This window comes from Mercenaria mercenaria, chromosome 6, assembly GCF_021730395.1.
Source record: "Mercenaria mercenaria strain notata chromosome 6, MADL_Memer_1, whole genome shotgun sequence".
NCBI classification, from domain to species: domain Eukaryota; kingdom Metazoa; phylum Mollusca; class Bivalvia; order Venerida; family Veneridae; genus Mercenaria; species Mercenaria mercenaria.
This window is the reverse complement of record NC_069366.1, coordinates 63318996-63344850: the sequence shown is the minus strand read 5'-3', so window position 1 is coordinate 63344850 and position 25855 is coordinate 63318996. Positions and strand designations below refer to the sequence as shown.

The 25855-nt window shown below is 36.4% G+C and overlaps 1 protein-coding gene across 1 annotated transcript in view; it reads right to left on the bottom strand.

Moving 5' to 3' along the window:
- Positions 1–2552: 2552 nt before the first annotated feature.
- The window catches only part of LOC128557799 (derlin-1-like), a 29666-nt gene continuing 6363 nt past the window's right edge, over positions 2553–25855 (bottom strand). The window contains exons 2-8 of the mRNA XM_053546107.1: positions 15668–15779; positions 15235–15299; positions 13764–13790; positions 13361–13456; positions 12881–12933; positions 10431–10541; positions 2553–6923 (exon numbers count right to left, since the gene is read on the bottom strand). Of these exons, the coding sequence (XP_053402082.1) occupies positions 6782–6923; positions 10431–10541; positions 12881–12933; positions 13361–13456; positions 13764–13790; positions 15235–15299; positions 15668–15779 (606 nt within the window). The 3' untranslated portion in view covers positions 2553–6781. The remainder of the gene's footprint in view (positions 6924–10430; positions 10542–12880; positions 12934–13360; positions 13457–13763; positions 13791–15234; positions 15300–15667; positions 15780–25855) is intronic.

Genomic DNA, 25855 nt, shown 5'->3' with positions numbered 1-25855 from the left:
TTGTAACATTCTCATTAATATATATATGAATATGCAAATTACTTAACATAAAAATGCTGTTATTAAAAGGAAAATGTTTCAGCTCCATTTTGACACAATTTTTATTGTTTTATCACCAAAAGTGAGCAAGATTATAAGATTCTTTCACTGGTTGTAGGTGCAGATGGGAATTTCCAGTCTCGAGGGTAACTGTTTAGGCAGTTACGAGGCTCCAGCCGAGTGACCGCGTAAACAGTTACCAGAGAGTCGAATATATGAAATCAACGTAAGAGTTCCGGTTTTGTTTTATCATCTGCAATGAAACGTTATGTTATTTCCTTAAAATAACGTTTTTTGAATCGAGAAATATGTTATAAGGAACAAAGTGGAACTATCAAGGTATTTAATTTTTATCCCGTTTTACGAAAAACATTATTATTACTACACACTTCTGTACATATGTAGTTCGTTATACGTCATTTACAGCACAAGAGTCATCTTACACCCCGTGGTGTAAGATGGAGTTTTCCAGCACCGGTGAAATCAATCAGAAATCCCCGTCTGGTATGCAAGAAAATTTTTAATGACTGATTATTATCTATATGGTTGTCATACTTTCAAAAAATGATTGATGCCATAGACACAGTGAACACATATAAAGTCCAAAAGACCTTTTTCATGGGAACATTTTTTATTTTGAAAGAATTGGTCCTGCCGAACAATTTGTTACCTATAAAAAAGTCTAGAGGATGCATGGTAGACGTTTTTGGCCCCCGTACTATGATAGTTCCAGGTGGTTTAGAGTTGTCATTAGTTACTAATCTAGTTGATCTTTTTTAACACTTTCTAATTTCTGGATATCTGATACGTGAAATGGATCCTAAACTTAAGAGCTATATTCCAATTGAGGTCTTACTAAGGTCTTGTATACTGTTGCTTTTATCTCAAAAATCTTAAAGTGTGGCTGACTTAAATAGTTATCTGCTAATATGAGATGGTCAAGAAAGACAGACAGGGGCCTACGATGAAGAGAGTAATTAGTCAGGACTGCCTGCTTAGATTTTGTACTGTGCATAATGTTGCACTTGTCAACATTGAAAGACATCCTCCATTTCCTCTTCCACTCCTCCAATCTATTTAAATCGTAGTATCTGAGTGTCTGTGACTGAACGAATCTCACGATATACAATGCAATCATCAGCAAAAAGTCTGACACTAGAACGTACAGAGGTAGGGAGATCATTTATGAAGAGAAGAAATAGAAGAGGCCCTAGAACTGAACCCTGGGGAACTCCAGAGTCTACAGTAGCCTCTGAAGAAGCTGCCCCCTCTACTTGTACTTTCTGGGATCTAATGCTTTAATCCATAGAAGTGAATTCACCCGGATACCAAAATACTCTAGTTTATGGAGAAGTCTTCTATGATCCACGTCCAAAGCCTTGCTAAAATCCATTTTTGCAACGCCGCCTTATTAATTTTGTTTAACAGATCAAGTGAGTTAATGTAAAAAAAAATATCAGCTTGGTTTCGCATGACCTACTAAGATATTGTGCTAGAGTGTTTCTGACCACTATGTGCTCGAGTAATTTGCATGCAATAAAGGTCAAGGACACAGGACGGCAATTACTTGCTTTGAATTTCACCTTTCTTGAAAACTAGGGTCGCAACCAGTCCGGCTGTCAAAAGCACCAAGGAAGCCTGTTACAAAGCCATTACGTGTCCTCAAGTAGAGTATGCACTATCTGGGACCTCCATAGTATTGTTTTTATTTGGTTTTACGTCGCACCGACACAATTATAGGTCCTATGGCGACATTCCAGCTTTGATGGTGGAGAAAGACCCTATGTGCCTCTATGAATACTATTCAAGGGCGGGCACCTGGGTAGAACCACCAACCTTCGGTTAGCCAGCTGGATGACTTCCTCTCATGAATTCAGCGCCACGAGTGAATCTTGAACCAACATCAGTGAGGGGCAAGTGTAAGAAGTCAGCGACCTTAACCACTCAGCCACACCTCCATAACCAACATCCACGAAGATGAAGCTGTTCAATGCATAGCTGCTAGATTTGTTTCTAAAAGAAGCAGCGCGACCAGCAAGGTCATCACACTCAAATGGGAAAGCCTTCAACTGCGTCGGAAACAGGAAAAAGGCAGTGATGATGTACAGGATCACACAATACCTATTTCACCAACTGCCTACGTCCAACCTCGAGCTGCCAGAGGACCATCACCATACAGGAATATAATTTCCCTCCCACCATACAACTCTTGGAATCAACTACCTCAGAACCAAATCACCGCACCCATCTTCACGTAGAGTTCTACAAAGACAGTTGGCAGACTGCCTCTTTTATCCTGTTCTTGAATAGCACATAGTACCCTACCTTATATGTTCATAGTTTTCCTATCAGTTTGAGTATACTATATTAGGGGTTCTGCACTGTATTTAGAAGAAGAACCAGGAAACTATGGTACATCTCTGGTATACGAGAATGTAAAATATGAATATTGTCAAACCATCACTAAATCATCAGCATTCAAAAATTAAAGAACACAAGACAAAGTCTTCACATATCTTTTTCTTTTTTTATTTTCTCTTCAGAACGAATTATGTTAAAGGAGCATAATTTCATCATAAATATGCATATAGTTTGAAAATATTGAAACTATACAAAGAAGGAATGATATGATACAATTGTTTGTTGTTGTAAAGTTTTCTCTGTTTTCTCTGTTTATGTCACTAACATTGCCTCAATTTCAGTTTTTGCAAAAGTATATTTCAACAAAACAAGAACACATTATTTCATCCTAGTAAAACTATAAAACACTAAGGAACAATTTTATCCCACAGAACAATTATGTTTAGTTTAAAATTATGATAAAAATATTCTTTACATTAATGTCAGTTAACATAATTTTACCAAAATAGCAGTGATGCTCCGAGTCAGGGTGTATTCTTCAAGTTTTCCTAAAGTTCGTTTTCGTAACAGTCAAGAAATTGTTTTAACTCTTGGCCCGCTGCAGGCGAATTTAACAGCCTTTGCAAACAGCTTGGAACCAGATCAGACGCCGATTAAATCGGCGTCTGATCAGGTTCCAAGCTGTTTGCTACTCTGACAATATTTCTTCCAATTTTGGAGCAAACTGAATGAACTTTACAATTTTAGCAGACGACATTTCCAGCAGACGACAATTTATCTAGCATGCTAAAGGTTAAAGTATCAAAATACTGGAGTCACAGCTTGCAAGCTAACCAAACACTCCTCAAATTATTTTTTTTTCTTTGGTTGGATTTAACATCGCACTGACACATGATAGGTCATATGGCGACCCTCAAATTAAAAAACATTCTTTCAGGAAAGAGTTCTGCATACTTGTGCATTATGGTGCATGCACACAAACAATGAAAGCTTCAGTCTGGAACTGTCAGCATCATATGTATCTTGCATTACTCTCCATCACATACATATTAAGCTGTTGCAGGAGAAAGCACACTCGACTATTTTGATGCTTGATCATGAAATATGGCTTATCAGAGAAATCTAGTTATATCCCTGGAGTGATTAATACCCCGATGTGGATGATGGTGTTGGACAACAGTTTGAGTAAAATCCATTTTAGATAGGGTGAAAGTGCATCAAAATTTCAACCAGAATTTCTATGCATTAAAGAGACATAACTCTTGGAATATTTCTCCTGCATTTATGTACATTTTGTCACATGATGCAGGTGATGATATAAAAACAACTATCTTAAGTTTTAGTCAAATCCATTTTGAAATAACCGCAACAGATTGAAAGCATCAAATCTGAAATTCTCAAAAAATGGGGATAAATCATGAAACATAGGTGCCAGCATTATGGACAGTGTCTCATATGATGTGGGTGGTAATGTGTTGAAAAACTATTCTAAGTTTGAAACAAATCCATCAAGAAATAGTAGCGATAAAGTGAAATGCATCAAACCAAGCTGTGGAAGTAGTGGAGGCCATGGTGAGTACGACAGCATTCCATACACTTCATATAGCTGAGCTAAAAATGACTAACATTTCCAGTGGGAGTTGCGCTAATGGGTAACTGGTGGCAAAAATAAATAAATGTATAAGCATACTGACTTGAAATGGTTAATGCATATTTCATTAAGCTTAAAGTATTTATTTCATTTTTATTAAAGAATTTTAAAAATAATTCACAACAGATTTACAATCTAACAAAACACAAATATTTACAAATTTCGAATAATATCTAAAAATAAAATATTTCATTTTGTCTTTATCCACATACAATTAACAACTTAGCATGTCTTAAATAAAGTAAATCTAGTATCATAACTATATTACTGATATAAATGATTTTTCTCCTCTTAAAATGGGGTTTCTAAACAGTTTTGAAAATGAATATTTGACTAGAAAATGACGAACACTAAAAATAAAACCATCATACAACTATCAAATTCTTATTTTAACATTTTCCCTGTTTTATTTCTTATATGATGCATGTCTGCACTCTTTACAGTCTAATGTCAGATTCCAGAACCAAGTAAGTTTTCAAAGCTTCAAATATATCTTTTAGATTAAACTTCTATAATTCCTTATCAGGCAACTGATATAATGAATGTATTTTGTGACACTTGACAAATTGGTGAAAAACTTGCCCTCAATGGTTGCCTCAACCTTTACCCTGCTGAATTTCTAAAATGGACTGGTCCACTCTATAATTTGGGCAGCACCACTTATTATTCAATGGGGTGTTCACTGAAAGTTTACTGACTGAATAGCGAACAGTGCAGATTATGATCAACCTGCACTGGTCATAAAGGCAAAATCTCTTGCCGCCAGGAGGCTAAATGCTAAAGTAAAGAAAAATGCAACTCAATTATTCCCTTCACCAGAAAAATGATAATGGATTTCCAATGTAAAACTATGTGGCATTGTGATAATGACACAATCAATAGATATGAACTGCATACCTGCAAACATTTTAGGTTTTTACATTTATTGCTTGTGGTGACTTTGTAGCTTTTGGTGGAGAAAGACTCCCAAGGGATCCTCCTAGCGCTATTTCAGCCTTAAGTGTACACCTCGGAGAATTATTTCAGCCACTTGTGTGCACCTTCATGTATTATTATAGCAACAAGCATAGAAAATCTAAGACTGATGTGAACACCAAACCAGCAGAGTTTCTGTAACATTCAGTTTGTAATTAACAATTAACATATCTTACATATTCTTGCAGACTTTGTCTGTCTAGATGTCTGTCTATTACTCTATTACATTTTCATCTATTATGCAAACACTGACAAGATGATCAAACACAACTTTTCTGTACAGTTACAATGAGAAATGAGTAAACAAATATTTTTCATGCGCAGATGTAAATACAAGGTGATGACATAAACTTCATATGAAATATAACATCACATCATTTTTTTTTCCATTCTTATCAGATATCATCTGTAGCAAGATAAGGCACTAGTAACTTTTGCCTTTCTATCAGGTAAGTCTTAAAACTCATGCAATTAGATGGAATTATGCAAATTTCATTTTAAAGCACATCTACAAAGCCAGTTCTGTTTTAACACTAAAAACTGAGGACGCATCACAACCTGAAGATATTCAAGGCACTCACTTGGATAAAGTAGCAGCTGCCAATACTGAATTTCAGTCAGGTTGATAGATAAAACGTCTACTATTTCTCTATAACTTATTCTTTAGAAATATCTGTTTTCATTGATACAAAAAATGTGAAAGAGCCTCTTGTTCACTAATTAGATCCGCTGTTTACAGTGAATTGGTGTCTTTAATCAGCTTCACCCTGTCTGCTGTCTTGAAAGACACATGGGTTTATTCTGTTTAACAGCAAACAAGTGGATTCAAATAGTTTAGTCAAAAGTCTGGACAATTTGTCCAAATCTTGTCCCCCAAAAAATCAAATTTCATATAATAGTACAGTGAAACACCGCTCGCTCGAGGTCGCAAGGGGATGAGCAAAATGCTCGAGTTATCCATGGTTTCCAGCGACCCAAACATTGACCAACATACGAAGAAAATTGAAGTTTGTTTTACCAATTGTCATCGAGACCATTTGCAGAGGAAACGGTGATGCGTAATAATAACACACTCGTGACATTTTCAAAAAACGTATTACAAACGTTATTTATGATAGACCGTAAATGGCACATGTGAAGAAACAGCCAAGACATTTTATTTTATTTTTTTAAATTTTTTTTATTTGACTATACTGTAATCGAATTCGCAATTTTCTTCTCCAAATTAAGATCTCATAATTATCGTCTCAATTTTATGAAAAGGCTATCTTATTTCCTTTATTTGCATGCAAACAACTGTTGATTAAAATATTAAGATCTCATAATTATCTTCTCGATCCCGCAGAAAAAAAATAATAATAACAATTTTGATCAATACAATTTTTCTTCCACCTTTCATCAATAAATAATCTCATTATCAGATCAAATATACCGACAAACAAACATTTAAGAAAGTCGGGGAATAGACCATGCAATTCTCACGGCGTGCGAAAATTTTAAATTAACCGATACATTCTGACCGCCGAAGGTGTGAAAAATTTTGACACCTCTGCTCGAGTTTGCCATAAGCAACAAAGAGTAAATTAATACACAGGGACCAGGTGTCATGCTCGAGCGATTGAGTTATTGATGCTCAACCCAGCCATGGTAATTTCACATAGAAAATAGAAGGAAATCGGCCGGGACTGCATGAATTGCTCGAGCGAGCCCGGGGCTCGAGTCATCGATGCTCGAGCGAGCGGTGTTTCATTGTATCTAGTTTCCTCCAAGAACTTGACCACCTCTGCCCCATCTATGTCTTCCTGGGTCATTATCTTCATTATCTGGGCGTCTTCGACTGGCAGGGGCTTGTCCAAACCCTGACACCCCTCCTCTTCTGTTTGGGAAATATTTGTAACTGTAATGAATAAGAAAAGAAATTTGCAAATGTAATCTTTCAGTGAAATAAACCTTCTAGTAGGCTGGCAAAAAGTTACCTCCCATAAAAAGTAATACTTGAGGCGATCTTTGATCAAAGTATAGCGATGTCAAGATTTTATTCATCTACAGATACAGTTTATCCTTTATGTCGATAGGCAAATAGGGCATCAAACTTTAGAACATTAAAATTTTCATACACTTTCATTAAAAACATTCAAAATGTACTTGTAAAACCTAAAATTAGAGTTTTAAACATGTGGATTTAGAAAGTTAGATGTCGCAAACAACTGTATTAAATTTTCTGACAACTTTCAACATATGCCTATTTCTATGTATAGGGGTTTTTAACATGTAGGCATCAATGTACACATCTTGAAATCTCAACACCCTAATGATTGCAGTTTGTTAGTTTTGTTAGGCTTCATTTATTTTGGATGTACTGAAACTTTGTTGAGGCAGAGGTCATTCCCAAATGAACTAACACATACAGTACTGTTTATTTTTTGTTCTTATATCCTGAATTTTTGGAAAAAAGAGAGATAATTCAAATGTTAGAATTCAAAAAATAATTTGGTCCTACATTGTAACATGCACAATTAAAATTTACTCTTTCAGAAAGCTTGAAGATATCAGAATATTACCCCAGTCTGCTTCCTAGAGGAAGACTGGGTCTAAGGTAACAAGAGCCATGTTATACATGGCTAATCCCCCCGCCAGGTATATTATAATTGAAGGCTAAAGTTCCTGGCAAGTTAGTGTCTGAAAGTATTAATTTTGGGGAAAGCTTGGAAGAACCGTTTAGTTGTGGTCCGCATCAGGGGTTTTAAGATGTGGAAGATTTATTTATTTATTTATGTTTTACGGCGCACCAACACAGTATAGGTTATATGGCGCCAAACAGGACTACAAATTTTGGTTCCACATCTCATTTACATGGAAATAAAAACATGAGCTATGGAATCAAAATTTGCATACCTGCTGGAATTACAGAGTTACTGCAAAACCAATTGTTAAGACCCCATTAGTCGCCTCTTACGATCATGCAAGGGTAAGGCAGTAGTTCCAATTCTTTTCATACACAGATTGTCCCAGAACAACATGGGGCAAGATGTGGAAGAAAGAATAAGTCAGTAGTGAGGTGGTTTACTGCTAAATTTTATCAATTTTCATGAACAGTATAGCTATGATGTTTTTCTATATGGCTACTGTAAAAAGAAGGAATGGAAAGCTAACAGGGAACAAGAGTGCCAGAATGTCACAATATATGCCCGTCAAAGCAAATTTCTTTACTCTAGCAGCTGTATTTGCAAATGGAATGTTAATTCTGTGGTTGTTTAGTAATCATTGTAAGTCTTTTACTTTTTAAAGTCCACAAAAAAAACTCCTTACGAGGTAGAGATACCTTATATATAATAAAATACACCTAAAATTGGAGAGTAATATCTATGTTGTACCACAGAAAAGTGGTCTTGTTTTTTCCCCAGGGTCAGTTATAAAAATGTTACAATATAAGTTATTTATAGTAACAACTAAGGGAAGTTAATTTTTAACAAAAAAAAAAAACAAAAAAAAATTGCAAGTCCACCAAAAATCTTTATCAGGTAGAGATTGGTCAAAATACACCTCAAAATTGGATTTAGCACGCTTGTTGTACTACAGAAAAGTGGTCTTGATTTTTCCCTACAACTAGTAATGAAAAAGTTACAATAAAAGCTATTCAAAGTAACAATAAAGGGAAGTAATTCTGAAGAAGGGAACTGCGCATGACACTTCGTCTCATGATGGTGTATAATTGTGCCAAGTTACATCAAAATCCCTCCATGCATGAAGAAGAAATGCTTCGGACAAAGTCATTCTTGTATCTGACCTTTGGCCTCTAAGTGTGACCTTGACCTTAAGCCTAGTGACCTAAATCTTGCACATGACACTCCGTCTTGTGGTGGTGAACATCTGTGCCAAGCTATATCAAAATCCCTCTATGCATGAAGAAGAAATGCTCCGATCAAGGTTTTTATTCTTGTATCCTTTGACCTCTAAGTGTGACCTTGACCTTCGATCTAGGGACCTGGTTCTTGCGCACAACACTCCGCCTCGTGGTGGTAAACATTTGTGCCAAGATATACCAAAATCCCTCTATGCATGAAGAAGATATGCTCCGGACAAATTTTTTAAAGAAAATAAGATAAAGGGGAATAACTCAAAAAATAGGCAAGGTAGAGTTATTGTTCTTGCACACTGCACTTCCTCCCAATGTGTTCTATCAGTGTATGAACTTTGAAGAAAATCCCTCCAGTACTTTTGGGGTTATGCTCCAGACAAAATGTTTTAAGAAAATATGATAAAGGGGAATAACTCAAAAAATAGGCAAGGTAGAGTTATTGTTCTTGCACACTGCACTTCCTCCCAATGTGTTCTATCAGTGTATGAAGTTTGAAGAAAATCCCTCCAGTACTTTTGGAGTTATGCTCCGGACAAATTTTTTTAAAGAAAATATGATAAAGGGGAATAACTCAAAAAATAGGCAAGGTAGAGTTATTGTCCTTGCACACTGCACTTCCTCCCAATGTGTTCTATCAGTGTATGAAGTTTGAAGAAAATCCCTCCAGTACTTTTGGAGTTATGCTCCGGACAAAGATCGTTGCGGACGCACGGACGGACGGGCGGACGCACGGACGGACAGACGGAGAGCATTTCCAATATCCCTTTCGCCTTTGGCGGGGGGATAAATAAAACTGAATTAGGAGACCAGTCGCAAAACTAGAGCATTCGACTGGTTGATTCCAATCCATCCTGAAATTGACCAATGGCAGGGCAGCATTCTGTGACTGGTCCCCAAATTCAGTTTTATAACCTTGGACTATGAGGTCTTAAGAGGTGATGCAGTCATGACATAATAGGAGGTATGAACCCATAACCTTGATATTACCAAGTTAACCCAGTTAACGGGACATGACTGTGGATGAACATCAAAATTTCAACGTTTTTTGAAACAGAACAAAACTGATTCTAACTAATAAATAATAAAGCAGTACTGTTTAAGTAGATATTTTAATGTCATTATGTGTAAGATATAAAGCACAGATAAATTCCTTCTAAGTTATATTATAATTTCAGTAGCATTACTAATGCTTTTTGAGTTTTCTAAAAAAATTATGGACCAAGAGTGTTTCTTTAAATGAAATATTCTTAAATTGTATGGAATTACATATGTAACCATTTTCCAAAATTTGAAAATTTTGACATAAATCTGAATGCATGCAGCTCTTCACCTTTAGCCTGCTGGCGGCGAGTTATGCTGATTTGCGACCAGTGCAGACCAAGAGTGCAGACCAAGATCAGCCTGCACATCCGTGCAGGCTAATCATGGTCTGCACTGTTCCCTATTCAGTCAGTTAATTTTCAGTGAACACCGTTTTGAATAATAAATGGTATTGGAACAAGTTCATTTTAGAAATTTAGCAGGGTAAAGGTGAAAGGAACTTACAGAATTTGTGGTGTGTTGAGCAGTCTCACTCCTCCGAAGTCCTGTGGATATTTGAACATTAGGAAGAAATACAAATGGCCAACTACGATTCCAAGAAGCTCTAGCAGGCCCCTGAAATAATGTATAGGGACTACAGTCATGTAAGTCAATGTATATATTCATGTATATAGCAACACAAATTAAAATCAACAAAGATGATAATAACATGCCCCCTAAAAATGCTTGATGAAATAATATTATTAAGCCCCAAAAAGGGACATAACTAAACAAGAGGGCCATGAAGGCCCTGTATCGCTCACCAGACCTACTGACCTAAAGATCATCAAGATTAACATTCTGACCAAGTTTCATCAAGATATGGTCAAAAATGAGGCCCCTAGAGTGTTAACTAGCTTTTCCTTTGATTTGACCTGGTAACCTAGTTTTTGACCTCACATGACCCAGATTCGTACTTGACCTAAAGATTATCAAAGTTAACATTCTGACCAAGTTTCATGAAGATACAGTCATAAATATGGCCTCTATAGTGTTAACAAGCTTTTCCTTTGATTTGACCTGGTGACCTAGGTTTTGACCCCCACCTGACCCAGATTCGAACTTGACCTAAAGATCATCAAGATTTAACATTCTGACTAAGTTTCATGAAAATAAAGTCATAAATGTGGCCTCTAGAATGTTAACAAGCTTTTCCTTTGATTTGACCTGGTGACCTAGTTTTTGACCCTACATGACCCAGATTCAAACTGGACGTAAAGATCATCAAGACTAATATTCTGACCAAGTTTCATGAAGATACAGTCATAAATGTGGCCTCTACCGTGTTAACAAGTTTTTCCTTTGATTTGATCCGGTGACCTAGTTTTTGAACCCAGATAGACCAATATCGAACTCGTCCAAGATTTTATTGAGGGTAACATTCAAGTTTCATTAAGATTGGGCCAAATTGTGACCTCTAAGACTGTTAACAAGCTTTTCCTTTGGTTTGACCTGGTGACCTAGTTTTTTAACCCAGATGACCCAATATCGAATTCGTCCAAGATTTTATTAAGGGTGACATTCTGACCAAATTTCATTAAGATTGGACCAAAATTGTGACTTCCAGAGTGTTAACAAACTTTTCCTTTGATCTGACCTGGTGACCTAGTTTTTGACCCCTGATGACTCAATATCGAACTCATCCAAGACTTTATTGAGGGTAACATTCTGACCAAGTTTCATTAAGATTGGGCCAATATTGTGACCTCTAGAGTGTTAACAGTCAAATTGTTGACGACGACGGACGACGGACACAGGGCAATCACAAAAGCTCATCTTGGCACTTTGTGACATGTGAGCTAACAATCTAAATCGTGCTCAGGTGAGCTAAAAATACATGGACAAGAAACTCCAGATGAAATTGGCATGTCTACTTGATGGCACTGATGTATACCAAAGTTCCATTTCAGTTGGACGGAAACTGTAGGAGTTGAAAGCACGATGTTCTAATGAAGCTGTAATTTTCAAAGTCCAGACAAGAGTGTATGACTGGCACAATATACAGCTATCATTGCAATTTTCTATTGACCTTTATAACACTCCGCTTACTGCGCAGACAAACTGTCAACTTTCTCAATTCAGACTTATTCAAGGGTCATAACTCTGCAGATATACATCCAAAGCTGGTTATCACACTGGATCTAGATTTTATAGAGAAAACATTCTATGTAAGTATGACTTAGATTAAAGAAATGACACTTTAGTAATTTAGAGGACAATGTCAATTTTCATAATTTTGATTAATTCAAGGGTCATAACTAATCCAATGTGGCTATCGAAAATGGCCAAGGTTTTACATACAGATACAAATTCTGTTTAAAACTGGTTTAATTCCAAGACAATCTAGTAGACACTAAATTTTTGCAATTTTCAGTTCAGGGGCCATAACTCTGCAGTTACTAGGACTATTTGGCTGGTTATTGAATTTGGCCAAGATATTAAGCTCATAAACATGCTGTTTAAGTTTGGTGAACACTACATAAGAACCGCTTAAGTTATTCAGCAGAAACTGTCAATTTTTGTAAATTTTAGCAATCCATAGGACTGGGACTATCTGGCTGCTTATCAAACTTGGACCAGATATTTTACCCATGAAGAAAGCAGACGCTGTCAACTTTTGCAATTTTGAGTAAATTGGGACGATCCAAATGGTTATCAAACTTAGCCGAGATATTATGTCCATAAACAATCTGACTAAGTTTGGTGAACACTGGATAAGAACTGCTGAAGTTAGAGAGCAGACAACTTTTTACTTAACATTTCAGTGTGATACTAGTACCAGTAAGAAGAGCTCTTAAAGTGATAGGTTTACAGCCTTCAAACTTAAAGTGTAAATACCCACTTGTCCAAAAAGGTACAGCAATAGGAATATTATCATATTTCACCAATATTTATAGAGAAACAACTGATCTTACCCTCCTCCAACAATCATGTTGAATGCTAATAACACCCATGGTAGGTACATTGCCTGTGGATGTAAGATAAACATGAAAACTCAATACATGTTTAGCTTTTAAGATAATCATAAAAAGAAATCCTCAGAAATAATATGATAGCTATTCTTTATGGCTCCTCAACTTCAAACCAGTGCTTTCCCCTTGGTAAGGGGCAAAACATACTCAGCTACTCTCCTCAGTCGATTCTAAACCTCAATCTCTCTCACTCAGTACTGACTATGCCTGCACAACTGAATGCTCAAATCAGATGTTACTTTACAATTCCACTTTTCAGATGTTACTTTACAATTCCACTTTTATGTTTAAAGTTAAAGAGGCAATTATAGGCACAAAGCACAGAACTTGCATAAAGAGCAATCAAAGCATAGATTTAGCATGCAGTTTATAGCTTGTTCATACCTCGTAAATATTTATGGATAAAATCAGAAAAATTCTTACCTTAAACCTTGTGCCAAACCAGAATGACACAACCATATCTTTGTTAAGCTGGCACCAGACATATAATACACTTAAAATCATTGGATCCATCAGTATCTGAAATGGTGAAATTTCCTGCACTTCGGTAAAAAAAATCACACATACATTTTGTTTTCTTTTCTGTACAGTGTAACTAAATATGAAGATAACAACAAATAAGTACTTGCAATGTAAACTTCAGCAAAATTTCTGTTATATTATACTAAACTTTTGCCTCATCTTCACTGAATTGTTAAAAAAAAATTATTTCCAATTTAACATCTAATAATTAAAGTGCTATTACATTTCAAAAATATTTACATATATCTTGAGGTGTCCTCTTTTAAATTTAAAACAGAAGAACGAAATAAATTTTATTACTTACCATAAGATCAGCAAAAAAACCAATTATCTTGTATGTGGTTAAGAAGCGAACAATAGATAAGTTTTAAAATCTTTCTATACCATATAACAGATACCAATGAACCTATTGGAAACAACAAATTTGTTCAAAAGTAAAAAATCTACTATTTTAAGGTAGTTCCGCATGTTTGCATCAAAATTTTTTCTATAATGTAGAATTTGATTTAACCTTGATTTTTCAAAGCCCCAATATATTCTAAAATAATTCAGCCAATAAAATGAGTAGGGTCGTGTGCTTGATTTTTTTGTAAGACTGATTTGAATTTTTTTTTTTATCTCAAGCAAGTTTTCATAATGGGAGTCTATGGGAAATTAACCATTTTGATTGAAAAACTTCTACAACGTAAATTTTGATGAAACTTCTCACACTCACAGTTGCATATTTTATTGCCCAGAATGAATGATGGACCAGTCCATTTTGGAAATTAAGCTTCTTGAGTTTAAAATGTAAAGCATGATAGTTTCTTCTGATTTCGTTGGGCAAAGTAGAAATATTGTCTTACGGAATTAAGGAAATACAGTTCAGGTAAGTATTTAGTAACAGATTAAATCTGCCACTTTGTTTAATGTTGCCATGGAAACAAAATGGCAAATTACAATGCTCATACCTTAAAAAAAAGCCGCGTTTGAAAATTCTTTCGCTGCCTTAAATGATACAAAAAAAAAAAGCACCGCAATGCAGAGCAATATAAGTCTGAAGGTATGACCTTTGACCCCTAAGTGTGACCTTGACCTTAAAGCGAGCCATCAGAAACATGCGCTCTGCACATCATCTTGATGTGGTGAACATTTGTGCCAAGTTTCTTTAAAATTCTTCAAGCAGTTCAAGAGTTATAGAGCGGACACGAAACATAGTCATATGACCTTTGACCCCTAAGTGTGACCTTGACCTTGAAGCGAGCAATCCAGAATATGCGCTCTGCATGTTGTCTCAATGTGGTGAACATTTGTGTCGAGTCTTTGAAATCCTTCAAGGGGTTCAAGTATGACCTTTGACCCCTAAGTGTGACCTTGACCTTGAAGCGACCCATCTAAAACATGCGCTCTGCAAGTCGTCTTGATGTGATGAACATTCGTGCCAAGTTTCATTAAAATCCTTCAAGCAGTTCAAGAGTTAAAGCGGACACAAAACAAAGTCATGACCTTTGACCCCCAAGTGTGACCTTGAAGCGGGCCATCCATGCGCTCTGCACATCGTCTTGATGTGGTGAACATTTGTGTCAAGTTTCTTCTAATCCTTCAAGGGGTTCAAGAGTTATAGAGCGGACACGAAATTGCTAACGGACGGACAGCGGCGTCATAACATAATACGTCCCTTCAGGCGTATAAAAACCTAGCAGACTTAAATAACACTAGAACAACATGGCCTTTCCCCTTAATACTTCACTTTATAGCATAGATACACAAGATTCTGATGAAATTTTGAAGGATACAACAAGGCAGAGCCAGTTAAACAGCAACATAAACACATACTCTGCTGGCTTCCCATCAAATACACCTGTAGTAGAAAATATATACATGCACTATTATTATCCAAAGTCATGAATTCTCTTTATTCACCATTACAGCGTTACAATTTCAGAGCTTTATAATAATGGTGAATAATGACTGTAATGGTGAATAAAGAGAAAAATTATTCTGTCAGAACTCAAACAAAATTGAGAGTGTATAATAACCAGCTATTTCTTTAAAATTCTTAATCAGTTTAATAATAAGAATATTCTCATCTAATAAGTTCTATAACTCTTTCTCAAGATCAAATAAGGACTTAAGAAATTATGATTCAGTAGGTGAAACATCATTCAGTATATGAAAATGAGATGCTATTCAAAAGTAAAACCTTAGCTTGCCATGGGACATTCTTACCTGTTTCAAGTCTTGTGGAATAGGAATATAGGAAATAGAGGTTAATAAGGTAATGGAATCCTTTTGGTCCAGCTATTGGATAATAAAGCACTGAAGTCACCAATCTCCATATCTGCAGAGGAAATACAAGTTAATAAAATAATGGAATCCGTAACACGTGTAGCATCAAAAATGATGGAGAACATTTTGGTTTCAAACATAATGGATCATCTTGATTCCAACAACCTCCTGACACCTTTTCAACATGGCTTTGCTCGAAACATTCATGCTAAACGCGAAATGCAACTTCTCTCTTTTACACAAGAGATCTTTGATAACCTTGATGCTGGTAAGCAAACTGATTTAATTGTTATGGATTTTTCTAAAGCATTTGATAAAGTAGACCACCAGCTTCTTATTTACAAAGTGATGAATCTTGGTGTCAATAGGAATGTGGTATTTTGGATTAAATCATTTCTTTTAAATAGAACCTAAATAATTGTAGTTGAGGGACATCAATCTCAATCAGTGCCACACTAGTCACAGGGCTTTTAATCAGGAAATTGGGAAGAGGCCCTGGCCTTTCAAATTGGGAAATTCATACGCGATAATTGCTCATTTTGGGAAAAGAGCATTTTACTGAAGCAGAGTCTTTTTCCTTCTGCAAAAGAAGTATGTAACAGAGGACACAATTTGGTGGTTTCCTAATCATAAATGAGCTCACTGCTTCCTATTTGTGAAGTATAATTGCCAAAAAAACAAACAAAAACAAAAAAAATTTTTTTTTTTTTTTACATTTTGGGAAGTTCCTCTGCCACAGTTGGAAAAAAATGACCTTATTTTCAATTGGGAAGTGGCCGAATAGGACAGATTGTGTTTGTATACAAATCCCTTGTATTTTCTATTTTTAGAACTGATAAGACAAATATCGGGTGGGCAGATGCAGAGCGTCCATGTTTTTTTGTAAACAGTGATGTTTTTCTAACGGCTTAAACTTTTTTAAAACATAAAATTAATGATATCAATATTTTTTTTTTATCAATGGAAAGGATATAAAACAAGCAGTTTATTGATTACTTTTACTTATCATTTTGAAATAAAATGGATTTATTATGAACGCTTAACTTACAGAGTTTTTTCTAAAAGTTTGGAGCATCGCTACGCCGCTATTAAAATCATATGTCATTTAAAATGGTTATTGTACCCCCCGACAACAAAGTTGTAAGGTGGGGTATACTGGTTTCAGGTTGTCTGTCTGTCTGTCTGTCCGTCTGTCCGTAGACGCAATCTTGTGCGCACCATCTCTTCTTATCCCCTTGACAGAATTTAATGAAACTTCGCACAAGTGATCAGTACCAAAAGTAGTTGTGCATGGGGCATGTTAGGTTCTTTTAGAAAAAAAATTTGCAGAGTTATGGGACTTTGTTTTTTTGTTACTATACTATATACATAGACACAATCTTGTGCGCACCATGTCTCCTCATCCCCTTGACACAATTTAATGAAACTTCACACAAGAGATCAGTACCAACAGTAGTTGTGCATGGGGCATGTTAGGTTCTTTTAGAAAATTTTTTTGCAGAGTTATGGGACTTTGTTTTTTTGTTACTATACTATATACATAAACACAATCTTGTGCGCACCATCTCTCCTCATCCCCTTGACACAATTTAATGAAACTTCACACAAGTGATCAGTAACAACAGTAGTTGTGCATGGGGCAGGTTAGGTTTCTTCAGCGACAAAAATTGCAGAGTTATGGGACTTTGTTTCTTGTTAACATACTATGTACATACAGTCTGCATATGCAATCTTGTGCGTGCCTAATCTACCAAACCCTTACACACAATTTAATGAAACTTCACACAAGTGATCAGTACCAACCCTAGTTGTGCATGGTGCATGTTACATTCTTTTAGATAAATATTCTGCATAGTTATGGGACTTTGTTTTTTGTTACTATACTGTATACATACAGTCTATATACATACAGTCCACATAATTATGCAATCTTGTGTGCGACAAATTGCAATGTACTGTGTCAGTGCATGAGGGGGGTACATTCATCACCTTTAGTGATAGCTCTAGTTCATTTTAAAAAGATATTTAAATGAGAAAATATGAAAATCGAAAGCATTTCAAAACTTTTTGAATTTTTAAAATCCATAAATGAGCGAGAAAGTTATTAAAAATTAAAAATTCCGACCCCAAACACAAACGATGTAAAAACATTTGTTTTGCCAACCACCAGATAAACAGGTGTTAATGCGTGTCGTCACGGCGATCTCTCCTATATCAGCCTCTGTTATATAAGGATGAAAAGCCGATGATACAGTTGTATACTTAACCACTGGCACCAGATCAGAAAGAAAATCCCTCCGTACGTGTTATACCCTACCCCTAGGTATTCTATAAGAACCATGGTCGTGAATGGGAAAATATACTAACCCGTTTCAATCGCGCATTTCATACCTAAAACACGCAGTGGGGTAAATGTGTACTATGGATATCAAACAAGTGGTAATTTATCTTCCATTGTGTACCGGTCACATTTTTTCAATACATCTTATCTTAGAAAAACAATGCGTAGTTTATAGTAATTTCAACATTACACAAAAAACTTGCTTGAACTTCCCTGGTGAAGTTCCGTTCTAAATTACAAACCATTCTGATTGGCTGTTGTAAAAATGTATGTCAATCGTCATTTTACTACACGTGTTTGCTAAAATGTGAAAATGAATAAAATATACAGAACAGATGCTGACCAATGTACGATTTCAAATTAAAGATCATATACAAGATGAATTTCATTCATCATTTCGAGTTTTAGTGTAAAATTGTGATTTTTTTAAAATCTGTTTTTGTTTGTTTACGTTTCGCCGAACATGTGCGTACTGCCGTGACCTCTAGACCGGATGTTCATTAGGGAAGTTCAAGCAAGTTTTTCTGTAACGTTGACGAAAGCATAAAATATGTTGATAATCTCAGCAATATGGAATATTGGGACAATGTGACTGGTGCACGATGGAAGATAAATTATCGCTTGTTCAATATACTAGGTACCCATTCACCGAACTGCGCGTTTAAGATGAGAAATGTACGATTGAAACGGGTTAGTGCACTTTCCCGTTCATGACCATGGTTCTTGTTTGTTTGTTTGTTTGTTTGTTTTGGGTTTAACGCCGTTTTTCAACAGTATTTCAGTCATGTAACAGCGGGCAGTTAACCTAACCAGTGTTCCTGGGTTCTGTACCAGAACAAACCTGTTCTCAGCAAGTAACTGCCAACTTCCCCACATGAATTATCAGAGGTGGAGGACTAATGATTTCAGACACAATGTCGTTTATCAAATAGTCACGGAGAACATATGGTTCTTATAGAATACCTAGGGGTAGGGTATAACACGTACGGAGGGATTTTCTTTCTGATCTGGTGCCAGTGAACTTAACCATTGATAACCAATCAGACTCTGAAAAACTACAGAATGACTTAAGAATCTAAAGTTAAGAAATTTGGAAATCTGGGAAGATAATTGGTCAATGAAGTTTAGCCGTTAGCCGTGACAAAAGCGAGATCATTAGAATTACCAAAAAGAGAAAACCTGCCATTTACCCCTACAAACTTCAAAACATTGAATTACAAGAGCTGTCACTAATGGTGACAAATGCCCCCGCAGCACCTTGACCTTTGACCTGGTGACCCCAAAGTCAGTAGGGGTGGTGTACTCAGTAAGTACTGTCAGCATGTGAAGATTGAAGGTCCTGGGTGAAGTGGTTCGCGACTGAAGTGCCTTCATGCAAAAAGTTAACGTTGGCCCCTGTGACCGTGACCTTTGACCTGGTGACCCCAAAGTCATTAGGGGTGGTGTACCCAGTAAGTACTATCAGCTAGTGAAGTCTGAAGGTCCTGGGTGCAGTGGTTCGCGAGTAAAGTGCCTTCATGCAAAAAGTTAATGTTGGCCCCTGTGACCTTGACCTTTGACCTGGTGACCCCAAAGTCAGTAGGGGTGGTGTACTCATTAAGTACTATCAGCAGGTGAAGTTTGAAGGTTCTGGGTGCAGTGGTTCGCAAGTAAAGAGCCTTCATGCAAAAAGTTAACGTTGGCCCCTGTGACCTTGATCTTTGACCTGGTGACCCAAAGGCAATAGGGGTGGTGTACTCAATAAGTACTATCAGCAAGTGGTCTGAAGATCCTGGGTGCAGTGGTTCGCGAGTACAGTGCCTTCATGCAAAAAGTTAACGTTGGCCCCTGTGACCTTGACCTTTGACCTGGTGACCCCAAAGTCAGTAGGGGTGGTGTACTCAAAAAGTACTACCAGCATGTGAAGTTTGAAGGTCCTTGGTGCAGTGGTTCGCGAGTAAAGTGCCTTCATGCAAAAAGTTAACGTTGTGACGAGCGAACGAACTAACCAACTAATGAACGAACGAACGGACGGACAGTTGAAAACTAATATGCCTCCCTTCGGGGGCATAAAAAGTAACAAAAATGCAAAATACCTTGAATTAACTTTCAGTGATGACTTTACTTGGAAAAAGTGTAACATCAAAAGTGGGTAATACCCTTAGATTTATAAAAAGAAATGTACATAATAGTAACAAAGGTATAAAAGAAAAAGCAAACAAGACCTATGTGAGACCCCTTTTGGAATACAGTAGCACAGTATGGTACCCGTGACAAAAAACTCTTACACATGATATAGAAAGAGTGCAAAGAGCTGCAGCTAGATATGTCATGAATGACTACTTATACCAGAGTAGTGTCACAGCAAATTCCAATGCTTACCTTGCTAAACTGGCCAACTTTAGAACAATGTAGAATAAATGCTTCACTGATCATGCTGTACAAGTTGAAGATCTCTAATAGCATTGTCATGGCAGACCACAACCACCTAACACTATCTAGAAACAGTAACTTCTTTGTTCCATTCTCATTAACACAGTTTGACATCAACCATTTCTTCCCTCGCACAATCAGATATTGGAATGAACTCCCATACATTACACCATCAAGACTAGACTAATGCAAGTCTTCAATGCTTCACTAACAGCATACCTGCTTGTATGTTCTAACACAATCATCTTGTTTTTACTTTTAACTAGGGATGGCAACGAATAGCAATTTTGGTATTCGAATATTCGGTCAGCCTTCCGAACGAATATTCGAATATTCGGTCATCAAATGATAAACAAATCGACTCAAAACTTTGTGAATTTATCGTACCCTTAGCAGCGATCTGCATTAATTCTACTTTCGTTTACAACGGAAGTAATCTAGACATTGACGAATTAAGACTGACTTATCGTTCTCATCGCTTGTTCATCTTTTTGAATATAAAATATTTGTTATTTGCCTCCATTTACATATAATCTATATAGGTTGTACTTATTTTTACATGTTTTTACAGGGATGTAGCCCTCCCGTAAGTAAGGTTCTCTCCACACATATTACACGTAGCCGACTTATTATCCGATGATCGCGTGAAATACTTTAAACAGACAGGCGGCATTGCTTGCATTTTGACAGTAGATTCACGTAATAGCATGAACAATATTTTCGATTAAACGGGGTGTAAAATTAAGACTGTGAGGGTGGGGGATGTCTTATAAACATATATTTTGCTTAACTTTACCCTCTGTCTGAATATTGAGTAGATTCTACTATTTTTTCCATACGAAATGCATTTACTATCAAGAGGAATCTGTTTTACATAAAAATAATATTTATCACATTTGACTTGTTTACACCACTTTTCGGCATTTTTCTTTACTGAAATACATCTTGAATCGACTTTGATTGAAATCCGAGTCATTAGTATAAGTGCTTTCTGATGATTTTTAATTATATGCGGTTCGCACTTACTGAAAACAAGGCGATTTGTAACGGGTTTACATCAGCTGGGGACTAATAAAATTTCTAAAGGTAAGCTTTTAGTGGTATTAACTACAGGGTATGATGTCATCACCATAGCGATGTACAATATCGGCACACTAATATACAAAGTGACACGTCTGACAGCGACGGAAGCCATTTTTTGTGCGTATTTACCATGTTTACAATGAAAACGAATGTTGGTAAACTAGATAAACGAACATACTGGTTCTTGCATTTGGTTTTTATTTATTTCTTATGATTTTATATTTTTTTCCGAATATTCGAATAGTGAAACAGTATTCGAATATTCGTGTCATGAACGAATATTCGAATATTCGTTGCCATCCCTACTTTTAACTATATTTAACACCCTCGTATCATAGAAATATTTTACTAATGACCCCCGACGTTCCAGTCATAATCAAAGTTGATTGTTGGAAGAAACACAGTTGAAGTTGAAGTCTGGTCCAGCTATTGGATAATACAGCACTGGTCACTAATCTCAATATTTGTAACAGCAAGCCTAAGAAGTGCACTTTAAACAGGGATATAAACTAGAATATGCTTTTGTAAAAAAGCGCATGTCTCCCCCAATGCATAGTCATATATGCAAGAAGTCATTAGGAGACAAGAGCAAAAGTCAAAGAAACACTGATGGTTGGCTGCAATAGGGATCACCTACTTGGCATGTCCAATCATCCCACTAAGTTTTTCTATCTGCTGCGACCTTGACTTAAACGGAGTGTCCCCAAAATCAATAGGGGTCATCTCCTCTGCATGACCAATCATCCTATGCATTTTCAACATTCTGGGTCAAGTGGTTCTCAAGTTACTGAACGGAATTTGTTTCCCATGTTCAGGCCCATGTGACCTTGACCTTTGATCAAGTGACCCCAAAATCAATAAGGGTAATCTAGTCTGCATGTCCAATCATCCTATGAAGTTTCAACATTCTGGGTCAAGTGGTTCTCAAGTTACTGACCGGAAATGGTTTTCCATGTTCAGCCCCCTGTGACCTTGACCTTTAAAAGAGTGACCCTAAAATAAATAGGGGTCATCTCCTCTGCATGACCAATCATCCTATGAAGTTTCAACATTCTGGGTCAGGTGGTTCTCAAGTTACTGACCGGAAACGGTTTTCCATGTTCAGACCCCTGTGACTTTGAACTTTAACTGAGTGACCTCAAAATCAATAGGGGTCATCTACTCTGCATGTCCAATCTTTTTTTTTTAAATACCCTGTTGTATGTAAAAGTGCAGAGTGCATGCCCGTTTCATAGCTAAAAGTGTAAAGTTTGCTGGAATGTTATTATTCTAATCGTGATTGTTTTGAAATGCAAGTATCTAAGTTACGCCATCACTTCAAGTTTTTCAAACGTTCAGAACTACCTTAACACCTTTCAGTCTAAGCATCGACTGTAAAAGTGATTAATCATAATCATCACCTTTTCAAATACCCCTTTTATAATAATAAATTCAATAAGTGTTAAAGTAACATGGTATCGTGATTGACAGGTATATTTTGCAATTGGCACGAATATTATAATTAAAGGAAGAAAACCAGCCAGACTTGTGTCGATATAAATTTATTAAAATGGATACAATGACTTAGTTACAACTACTTTAATATGACATCTAACAAAAGTATAAAGTACCGACGGATTAACATGTTTATTACAGTGAAAGTAATCTTTACTTGCTTCATTATATGTTTCTGTCGCTTATCCATTTAATTGATTAACAGTTATGCCTCTTTCTTGTAATTCCGAGCCTTCTTATTGATCAGAGCCTTTGGAAAATTTGCACTTGCAGCTATTTCTAGCCTGGCTCCCTGGCTGCATGGTTATCTTTTATATTAATATTGTAAACATTTTATAAGAAACTTTTAAACCTCTAAAATAGCACAGTTTTATCTGATGGCTGAACCATACCTATGTTCGGAGCCAGGGGCAATAAAAAAAGTCAATGTAGAAACAACCTTCTGGAGTTATTTCCCTCTTAATGAAGAAAACTGATATACGTAAATAAGAACAAACATAGGGACGGGAGCCAGTCTAAGCTATTTCCTGTTTCTAAATTTTATGCATGTTGTGGCAACTCATATGACAGTTAAACAAGAATAAAAAGAAAATAGTATTACTCACAGTAAAATAGAAATATACACAACAGAAAATTTTGGCACAAAATTTGCTTATCTAAAATCACTGGGGTAATATATAACCTTCTTATAGGAAATAGAAACAACTTATTGTAAAACTATTTTGTCTGAAAAACACAATTATATATCTGTTCTTAATTTCAAAAAATAACTTTATCAAAAAAAAAAGCCTTAGTTTTTGAGAGCTAGTACAAAAGATCACAAGTCTCGGTTTAACAAGAAAGCATCTGGCTGTTTCAGAGGGTGAGGGTCATCATGTGAAAGCCTGGGTTATTCATTGACAACAATCCTTAGAATTTTTGTTCATGTGGATTTTTTATGTTTAGATGTTGGAGTAAAAAACTATAGCAAAAACTTTTATAAAACTTAATTCTGTTACTGACAAGAACTGAAATAACGGGTAAGGGGCTCAGAATAACGGGAAAAGGGCATAATAATATGTGCTTCTTCTTATCGTTCGCGACTACACTGTCAGACCAGTAGCCTCGATGAAACTTGTGGTTTGCCGCAGATCCTCAATGCCTCCATACAATTTCTGGTGGATTGAGGTATCTATCATCCAAGTCGCAGCTCGCTCCTGGTCATGCCTTTTACATCTCTGAAGTATATGCTCAGCAGTCTGATCTTCTTCACCACATGGTCAAGTTGGCGATGATGTCAGTCTGTATTTCTTGTACATGTGAGCATTGAGCTTGTTGTGCCCTGAGCGGAGCCTGACCATCATCACTTGTTCAGACCGATCAAGGAGATGAAAAGCATCTTCCTCCATCCTTGGTCTCGTTAGTGCCTTGATGATGGTGACTTTCTCCTTGTAACTCACAGGTTCTGTTGGTTGTTCTGACTGAGCTCCTAGCTTAGCTGGTTTGTCTGCCTCTTCATTGCCTGCAAGTCCACAATGGGATGGAATCCAATGAAGTGCTACTTTGCAGGTTATACTCAGGCTCTGCATTCTCCTGGCTAGCTGCGGAGCTTTATTGTTGATCAGAGCTTCCATGACAGACAGTGCATCTGTGAGAAAGACGACATGTGGCTGTAGTGGCATGTTCTTCCTTACACCATAACACCAGATTGTCAGCGTAGAGAGCAGCCTTAACTCCTTTCGGTAGTTCAGACACCAGATCATTGATGAAAAGCAAGAAGAGTGTAGGGGATAAGACTCCGCCTTGTGGGACAGCATGACGCACAATAATATATGCTGTTTTGTGACTTTCTTTTATTCTTATTATAAATATGTAACACTGTATTTACCGCATCGGTTATTTTCAAAATTTTTACTTTACAAGTTAATTTATCTTTAATTTTAAAGATTATCCCACCTTTCCCCTGTATAATACTCAAATTGTTTTAACAATTTAATTATATTTAGTTAATATCCACGGCGCGAAGTGCCGGGGATGAAAATCCCTGAGATGGTAACGTCCGTATATAGTTATTCGTCTTTGTTGTCTGCAATTAGTTTTTTATACTGAGGCAGTTTTTTTCCGATGTTTTCCGGTTCCGGTTTATGTACACACCACAGACTGGTTGTCTGCATGAACACCCGAGCACCCCGAATCAGTCACAGAAATTCGTAAACCGCGCCAACATGATTCTTTTACTTCTTTTTCGTAATAAAAACTGTATATGCAACCGAAAAACCCTTTTAAAACAGTAAGGAAGTGTAAAGGTCGTCAAGTTTCTGCGTGGATGCAAACAAACAAAAAAATTCCTAAAGCCAGTGCGAGAACTGTTTAGAGTGAAGTTTCACTTTCTTTTGAGTGTTGAATATTTTTTTGTAAGCGGATATATAAAAGATAAATCCCCATGCTAGGCGGTGCCTTAATTCATATTAAAGGACTTCAAAGTAAAAAGAGTGTGGACGAAATGAAAAAAATATATACAGGGGGGACGAAATGACCAAAAACGGTGACGAGTTGACCAAATATTTCTAGTGGGGGGGACGAATTGACCAAATTTGGGGGATAAAATGACCAAAATGGGGACGAGTTGACGGGTAGGCCTAAAGTGCGAAAAGAAGGTAACCGTTATTTTCGTCAAAATAAGATTTTTTTACGAAAATAAGCCACATATTTTTTATTATATATCTAATTAAAATTTATTTTATATCATTATATAGAGACGATCATTTGACACTTATAAAACAAAACTAAACCATTTTAGTCGAACAATTAGGAAATTA